The 9,050-nt window shown below is 36.1% G+C and overlaps 1 protein-coding gene across 3 annotated transcripts; it reads right to left on the bottom strand.

Moving 5' to 3' along the window:
• Window positions 1–214: 214 nt before the first annotated feature.
• LOC133195538 (uncharacterized) lies at window positions 215–5,263 on the bottom strand. 3 transcript variants are annotated; one of them, XM_061331409.1, is made up of 4 exons: window positions 5,140–5,263; window positions 3,674–3,874; window positions 2,846–3,131; window positions 215–2,351 (listed from the first exon to the last, which is right to left on the bottom strand). In XM_061331409.1, exons 2-4 carry the CDS (start codon window positions 3,801–3,803, stop codon window positions 2,237–2,239), a joined length of 531 nt encoding a protein of 176 aa, XP_061187393.1. In that variant the 5' UTR covers window positions 3,804–3,874; window positions 5,140–5,263; the 3' UTR covers window positions 215–2,236. The 3 variants fall into 3 exon arrangements, with proteins under 3 accessions (XP_061187393.1, XP_061187394.1, XP_061187395.1); XM_061331410.1 differs by having other exon boundaries at window positions 3,683–3,874; XM_061331411.1 differs by having other exon boundaries at window positions 3,686–3,874.
• Window positions 5,264–9,050: the final 3,787 nt, after the last annotated feature.

The following is a 9,050-nucleotide window of genomic DNA, read 5'->3' as shown; positions in this document are numbered from 1 at the left end:
AACTCCAAAAAAATTTCCTCTTATGCATTTACTGCTAGGAGACAAACCCTAAGAGTATGATAATGAACATCAGTCCTTCTCACTCACAATATTCTCATAGCAAGAGTCCAGAATTTCAAGGGGGCATGCCCAGATCATTGCCAGAGAAACATGTCCAAGCCCATACATATTTCTTTCCATTACACCTCTCTAACCTTTAATGCACAAAAACATCTTCCTTTGTTAATATATTTATTTTTTGATCACTTCCAATTTTAATCAACTAAATATATCTGCTCCATACACAATACTGCCAAAACATTTACAAAAAAATTTCTTCTGCAGCAGTGAGCACAAATCAACCTTGAATGCTTAAATAATCTATCCGCTTAGAGCGCATGATCCAAAAATTAGCTTCCTAAAATACCCCTTATACATAACGCCTTTAAGGCCATGAGTAATTTTCTTGGTATACATTTTCACCATAATATATTTCAGCAAACAAAGTTGATTAAAATTAATTCGCAAGCCAATTCAGGCTACTTAAAAAATAAAAAGAATACATTATAAATATACAAAACTCCTTCTAATTGGGTCACTGATTCAGCTGCCTTTGAGAGTGTGTTTCTTCGACGCCTCCTCTACAGTGTGATGGGCGACCAGGCGGAACCAGGAAGTATCCACACGGTCAGCCGCCCATCCGGAGACCACTTCATCTCCCGTCACGCTCACCACCTCAACCTTCAGTATTTTGCCCACTGAACAACCATACACAAACCTCCATCACTGAGCACTAATCCTGCATTTGGCAGTTTAAAATTAAATGATACTGGTTTTTCATTGGGCAAAATACTTTGATCTCCAAGGAAATAAGTTGGGCACCTTTTTTTGGGCCCCCCTTTTTCCCTTGAATGTGTGATTGGAATATATGTATCATGAGAATTGCACATTTTACTATTTTTTTGGCGTGCACAAGGTGAACCTCCCTTCGTACACTAGTTGCTTAAATACTCAACTTGCACAGATTAAAAAAAAATCCTCAACCTTAAATAACCTTTAAAAAAAATTATACAAAAATAACAACTTCCTCTGTAAATTGTTCAAAACAGTTTTCACCGTGTTCTCACTGTTGGAAAAAAAGTTCAAACTTGACTTTTTCTATCTTCACATGTTTACATGTTGAATAAAATTTCAAAACTTGGAATATTCCTCTAATCCAATGTAAACTATAATCCTTAATAGCTTAACACATGTACCTCTGATGCAAATAAAACAAGACTCGACAAACTTTTGAAAATGTATGAACTTATCTGAATTTTCGAAAGACCAGTAATCTCTCTTTATCCCCTTTCAAGTAATGATTGCATTTGAGTGACTGGAAAATTTTTTCCCTCCCAAGTAAATTCAGATAGGTCCACACACTATAGAGCGAGCCATTTATAGGTGGAAAACCCCGAGATTGGAATGGACGTCTCCCCAACCTTATCTACAACATCGCACGACCTCTGGAGTTACAATTAACATAGAAAATCATTATGTACAGACTCCATAAACTCCCCAAGCAAGATAGCAGTGATAGTAAAGACCTTCTTATATCACTCAATTTCATAATTTATCTCGTTTACAGTGCACTGCAACTTTAACTTGGAGAGCAACTCAAGAGCAGATAACTATTATACCTCTTTAGAAAATTAGCCTTGAGATTTAGAAATAATTCTGAATTCTAGTCGATATTTATAGAAACTAACAAAATCATACCCTCCCTCCAAATGATTAACAATAATTTTTTAACAATTTAAAATTTACAACTTCCAAAACAAAGTTTTTAGGCAGAGTTCTTTCTCTCAAAAATTCTCTTGAGAGTTATCTCCTCTTGGTTCTGACATAGCGAGAATAGGCAAACGATCAAAAACATTAATACAATCTGTTTACCATTGACAGAGTGTTCTCATTGCTACACCACATCAGAAATGGATTAACATTACAAAATGATGTACTGTTCTCATCACAAATATCCTAAAAATGATTCACAATGTCTTCACCTCCACAATGAAGTGCAAAATTTTCTTGCATAATCCTTACTAACATAACAATTCTCAGACAAAGTAAATCATATCAAGGTTTCAAATTAATATCCACTACCAAACAAAAAAATTGATGCGTCTTTACAAGATTCATGTACATTATAAGAATTAAATTTTCCACAAAGTTGCTAGAAGTTTCCAAGAAGGTCAGGATTTGCGGGCTGCATGGACTTTTAATCCTCGCTGGGACAGTCGCGAGCGTAGTGCCCCATCTCGTTACAGTTGTAACATTTGACGTTCTTGCTGCTGCTTCTACATTCCCGGGAGAGATGTCCCGTCTCTCCACAGCTGTAAAATAGAAAACATACCATCAAGAAACGCCACATGAAGGTATTGCCAGTATTGTATAGTTAGAGGAAAGCTAAACTTCTAATGAGAAATAACCACTGTCTTGAATCAATACTCCTTACATTGAGGTAAACAAGTCAAGTCTGACCAAAAAATGACAATTTACATACAAGAAATTTGTCAATCTTGTTTAACACATAAGCTCATTTTTAGTACCATTACTCAGCAACTTTTGAGCACATGGAAAATGCATTATACTATGTCAATAAATGACAGATAATATGAAAATGATACAATTACAGTAAAACATGCTTATAGTAAACACACTTATAATGAATTAACGCTTATATTGAAACGATTTTCATTCCCCATGCTTCAAAATATTTTGTGAACTTAACATCTAGAATAAATTACGTTTATAATGAAGCCAAATCATCCATACTTGGCACTTTGTTATAAGCATGTTTTACTGTATTTAGAAGGCAGTTCCTCACTTGTAACATGTCTGATCCCGACCACCACCACCACGGCGACCGTCGGGGCAATCTCTGGCAAGATGTCCAGTTCTGTTACAGTTGTAACACTCCTTGTCCCCGCTCCCTCCACCACCACCTCGGGTTTCTCTGTCCGGGCAATCTCGAGCTAAATGGCCCTCTTCTCCACATGTGTAGCAGGCTCCACCCCCACCACCTCCGCCGCCACCCCCGCGGCGCTCCTGAGGCTCATTAGTGCATTCTCTGGCGAAGTGTCCTGATTTCCCACAGTTGTAACACCTCTCACCTGTAATTAAGAAGAGCTTTATATCTTTGTTTCCTACATTAGCTTGCAAATTGATAATGGGTTACTTGATTTCCGAAAATTATTTCATGGTTCTGCTCTTTTAGGAACTGGAAAAAAAGAGTACATTTATCATAAAAAAAATTACTTTCAAGTCAAAGAATATTTTTTAGGGACACAAACCTCCTGTATCCCTGTGTTACTTACTTTGTTCTCCTGAACCCCTTCTTCTCCCCTAGAGTCATTATATAGATCCCCATCATCAATCTGAATGCCACTATCACACAATTACCCCCCCCCCCCCCCCCCCCAAAAAAGTCACACACACAATGACACCTATTACAGAAACACTAATTACCACCCCTCCCATCCACCCACTCAACACCACTGCCCCCTCCCATACAATCTGAATGCCACTATCACACAATTACCCCCCCCCCCCCCCCAAAGTCACACACACAATGACACCTATTACAGAAACACTAATTACCACCCCTCCCTTCCACCCACTCAAAACCTCTGCCCCCTCCCATACAGATACTCACCGCCACCACCACCACCACCACCTCCTCTTCTTCCTCCTCTGAATCCCCCTCTGCCACCTCCTCCTCCACTTCGACACTCCCGGGCAAAGTGGCCTGGCTTTCCACACTTGTAGCAGTTGCTGTCACCCATAGTGTTAGGGCTTGTTCTAGTTTTTCTTGCAAACTGGATGTTAAAACCACACCACTTTGCACCTCACCTCTCTGTAAAAGTAAAAATCATTGTTCAATAAAGTTCTGCTATAAAGCTTCACAACTTAGTTGAATTTTGCCCAGAGTCTAGTCATGACAATCTGATTTTACTACGTGTCTGACGGTTCAACTTTCATAAATGTTTATTTGGTCTTCACTGATAAATTACAAATTGATGCATTCAGGGCTCAACAATAACTAAAATACACATTTTCAAAAAGTAACTTGTCCAATCGGACAAATGCATCTGGAGATTGACTTGTCCAATCACAAAATGAGTTGGACATGGACAATCAGACAAATGCCAACATTCAGCCCTGTCCATTGGACCAACTAATTCTGGGAATACAGTTAGTAACTTATGATACGCTTAAAAATCATTCTAACAAAGGTAACAAGTTTCATCTTCCTGTAAAAATGATTTTAAAAGTATTCACATATTTCACATGTGTGGATCTAGTGGGGGGTGGGAATTTGCATAGTTATTGAAAGTATATACTAGAGCAAATAAGAAATGACTTTGGGGCCCCCCCCCCCCAGAAAACGAGGACCCCACTACGACTTCCACGAAATAGGTGTTTTCATGTCTGGACAATGGATTTCATTTTTTTTTTTGGCTCATCAAGGAAGTTTTTGGTTGGAATTTTTTTTTGACTGGGATGGAACCCCCCCCCCCCCCCCCCGTAAAAAAATTCCTGGATCCGCGCCTGTTTCATTCTCTCCCAAAACCAATGTCTTTAAACAGCCAGTTACACATTCCTCTCGTGATTATCACTGACAATATGTATAGAAGAATACAAATCTTAACATGGGTGATGGCAGATGCACTGATCTGTCACACATACAATTAGGGTGGGACGGGGTGGGGAAGTGCAGATGATGTGAATTAATATTCACAGCATATTCTACTTTCACTTCCCCCTTGGTCCGACTTCTACAGCACCTCTTGTAGGGCAGGTATCCTAACAAGTCTTCTTTTGTGAAATTGTCCAGAGCAAAATTGTTCACTTATGACTTTCATATACATATTATTCACTTTATGTAAGCCACTGCAACATTAGAATCGAAATATGATAACCTATTTTATGTTACTATAAATGCGCAGTCATAGTAGAGACCACGTGCTTCGACGCCATTCCAAACCACGCCATTTCTAGTACGTGATCGTCGTACAATATTGTCGATTAAGAACACTAAGGGCTCATCAATACCGGACAAAATAACATGTATTAAATACTATAATAAATGAACAAATAAAATAACTCGTTTTTCCTCACCAATAATCTCTCCTCTCCTCTCCTCGCCTCCTCAACCCTGTAAACCACGTTTCTCCTTGGCGCTCAATTTTGCTGTTTTGCACACGACACTTTGCACACGGAAAATATTCTAAAAGAGACAACGGATGAGGACATTTGTTCCGAGAAAGTCCTTTCATGATATATATATTGGTAATTTTAAAGAAGTTCCAGCGATTCAAAATTCCTGTCCACGTATTACCCTTTATCATCTTGTTCAAAAGGTTAATACCCTCAGCTGACCATGGAGCAGAGTAAGAAAGTGAAAATGTGTCTCAGATTTGATTTCATCTGTGGAAAAAAAAAACCCAACCTTTTTTATGTGAAGTGTTTTTTGTGTAAGAACTCATTAAAAATACCGTCTTTCTAATAAGAAGTGACCCAAGAAATGCATAAAACATTGCAGCAATGGAAAGTCAGTATCAAAACATAGCATTTTTTGAAAAATAAAGAAAATAATATATGTATAACGTAACATGTAACATTACGAATCTTTAATTAAAAAAAATAATCACAATAATAAAAACTTAATGAACACCTTTATTGAGAATGGAGTGGTATACATCCCCTCCCTTGGTTTCTACATATTTCTATAGATAAGGATCATGAAAAAAATACGAGTTGTCTTTTCCTAGCCGCACTTCCTTTCTCTAGTACACAGAATCCCCCCCCCCCCCTCCTTTTTCCACTTCTTCCAGGAAAATTGAAAGAAATTATATGATGCTTATAAATATCTATTCAACTATTGTTCCAGTGTTTCATTTTCTGGGAGAATGTACTTGGGAGGGATTCCAAAAATTTTTCAGGCTTTGTAAGAAATTTTCATTTCCCCTCCGTGTACCCCTTTGGGGTTTCTTATTCCGTCTCCAACAAATTCGATCTAGCGCGTATTTTCATTTAGTTTTAAATTAAATCAGTATCACTGAAATGTATGAATATAAAATATAAACAAAGGCACCCCACGAAACGTTTATTTGATCACGATGGAATGTTTGGCTCTTGCTAGGTAGCAGCAAGCGGTTCGGGGACTTTTAATCAATCACTCAATATATGACGTTTAAGCAATGTCAACACAAATGTATACGTAATTCTTTTTAACTGTAACGCAAGGTCATTTAAATGGAAGCTTCCTGTGAACTTTCTGTCATAAAATTTGAATGGGGGTCTGTTCTGTACCCAATCTAACTCGAGTTTTTAAAGTCATTTGTCATCTTTCTAAGCGCTTTGTTTCGAACGGTATGTGATGTTTCTTTTAAAAGAATGGATTGGAATTTAGTGGCTGTTTTCTACAAGTGATAAAATATCAGCGGTGCAGAATGTCGGAAAAGGGCTTATTTAATTAATCTGTTGATTTGACGGATCTACATATTTATTCACTTTTCACCAGGCTATTTTTATCATTCAATCCAAACTGAAAAGGAATTCTAGGTGGGTAAAATTAAACACATGATAAACTTTTAAATCTTATTAGTGATAGGAATCAACAAAAAAAAAGCAATGGAAATTAACATAATTTTTCAAAGTTTTATGAACATATACATGAATATATCTGAATATAGGGACCAATTATAGCACTTAAGAGTTACATTCAATTCATGTTGCTGGCATGAATGTCCTATCAGATTTCCGTTGACAATTTATCAGATAAGTATTCTGGCATACTGGAGCCTGGTCAAGAGAATTTTATCCCAGTGAGGGTCATATTTGAGGAAAAGTAGAAATGGGAAGATAATTTGATGTTGTTTTGTGAACAATAAGGGCTGAAAGGGTAAGGTTCATGTAGATAGAAAGCCCAAGGGATATGATCATTTAGAAAATATTAGAAAATCAATTGATGATTTTTCCATTAATGTCCATTATTCTCATTGAAATATGCTCTCTATAATGGATGCATCCAAATGATCTCTATGTATATAATTTCAAAAAAAGTGTATATATTAAATCTTAATTTAGAGAGTACTGTCATATAAACACTCTTTATCTCTGCAACATTAAATACAGTTGAACTGTGTTATCCCAGACAACAAGAACTCAAATACCACGGCAGTCCCGACCACTTTTCTTTTTGTTTTTCACCTTCGTTTACTGGAATCCCTGAATATCTCAAAGTTTAATCTTAGTCCTGTCGAGTTTTAACAAGGTTTGACTATATCTGGATTCTGGTATATCTGGATTCTGGAACCTACATTTCGGGGGGGGGGGGGGGGGGGGGGGGTAAGAATTAGGTTTGTACTAGTACTTTGTACTTTGCCAAATTTGCTGATAGCTCCTTTTTTTCAATAATTAAAGCATTAATTTAAAGATTGTGTTATCTGAATGTCTGTATTTTTTTTTCTTCCAAAGACTGCTTTTGATTATATTATAGAAATGAAAGTAACTCTCATTAGAAAGAAAAACATTCTTTGATATAATGTAAATTTGATAATTATTGTAATGTTTTGCTCACTTCTGTGTGATTTGAAGGAGAAGAAGAGAGGGAGAGAGAGAGAGTGGGGGTCTTTAAATGCATTTTTAGGTGGGCATACATGCATGCATAGGACAGAATCAAATGTAAAGATCTTGTATATTTATGGTTTATAAAAAGTTTTACTGCTCATAGGAAAATGTGGCCCAAAGAAAAAATCCATTTACTCTTCCTTGGAGAGACTCCTGAGATCAATAGCCTCCCCACTTTTTCTGGTCTCAAATTAAAATTTAGTTTTTGGTGTGTATTGTTTTGTTATCTTGGCTGATAGATTACCTGAAAGTAGATTTAACAGCTCTTAAGCCGTTCACATTATTTATTCCTCATGCAGTAGCTTTTCAAAAGTGAGACTTGGTGTCTTTCAAATTTCCTTATAAATTTATGATTCTATAACACTATATGTCCAATTTGAACAAATTTTGTTATCAAATTCAAAACTTGAATGTGTTAGTGTAACTGATTAAAGCGAACATTAACTGCTTTTAGCTTAAGGTAGAAATTAGTTTTTATGTATTTTAAATAAATTCATTAAATATTTCCATTATAACCATTTAGTAAGAGTACATTTTATGGCACTGATATTTAATTTGATTTTTTTATTAAGCTTTATGATTAATTATCTTATCTAGGATTTGATGTGTGCCTGTAAGAATGTGTTTATGGGTGTGGGGGGATAAAATGGCCGTGCACTATGGCCTAAATGATTTGTTTGAACTGTATGTTCATTTTATCTTATATAGCCACTCTTCCAATTTGAAAAACCAACAGCTTTTCCCCTGATTAATGGGCACGAGGTATTCATTGGAACCCTTTACACTAAAATGTTTTCGTCAAGTATATTTCATGCTCGTACGACATGACGGAACCATTTAGCCATGTATTTTTTAATCTGAGGTCTTTTGACTCGATGTCATTCACAATCATTGAAAAATCAATATTGATTGTTGCAGGTCTAAATTTTGGCAGGCATGTTTTAATAAGCTGGATAAATAAAAAATTGTGGGTTCCTACATTGGTGCTGAAATTACTGACCAATTAGGAAAATGAGTTAGACTTGAGTGAAAGAAACTGAATATGTTGGAATAATGGGAACTTTATATTCATTCCAAATCAAATGTCGGGATATAAGCAAGTTTATGAATCATTACTATTGAAAAATACTTATACAGAACTAAGAAAAATCATTAATGGTAAGACTAATGATTTAAACAAGATTATAGAACTGAAGTAGTACATGTATTTGTCATTTTGTAGGACTAATTTATCAGTGGGATTTTGAGAAATTCTACTTATTCTCTTAAGAAAGCAAAGTGAAAAAAATTTGTCTACTGATACTCAAATTAAGGTAGATAATGAATTCTAAGGGAAATGTTGGGAGAAATTTTAAATTTTAATATGTCCTGACAAATGGGTTCAAATTAAGCTTTTG

Source organism: Saccostrea echinata, unplaced genomic scaffold (genome assembly GCF_033153115.1).
Source record: "Saccostrea echinata isolate AGI-Se365-2 ecotype Australia unplaced genomic scaffold, CSIRO_AGI_Sech_v1 ptg000029l, whole genome shotgun sequence".
NCBI lineage: Eukaryota > Metazoa > Mollusca > Bivalvia > Ostreida > Ostreidae > Saccostrea > Saccostrea echinata.
Note: the sequence above shows the minus strand (reverse complement) of the source record. Positions and strands in the feature narration are given on the sequence as shown.

What these genes read in the sequence shown, in the direction of transcription:
- LOC133195538 (XM_061331409.1), bottom strand. Translation starts at nt 3,803, where the DNA reads ATGGGTGACAGCAACTGCTACAAGTGTGGAAAGCCAGGCCACTTTGCC. An exon ending in TGGTGGTGGTGGTGGTGGCG is followed by an intron (nt 3,132 to 3,673) that starts GTGAGTATCTGT and finishes TCTTAATTACAG; the next exon opens with GTGAGAGGTGTTACAACTGT. An exon ending in CGGGATCAGACATGTTACAA is followed by an intron (nt 2,352 to 2,845) that starts GTGAGGAACTGC and finishes TCTATTTTACAG; the next exon opens with CTGTGGAGAGACGGGACATC.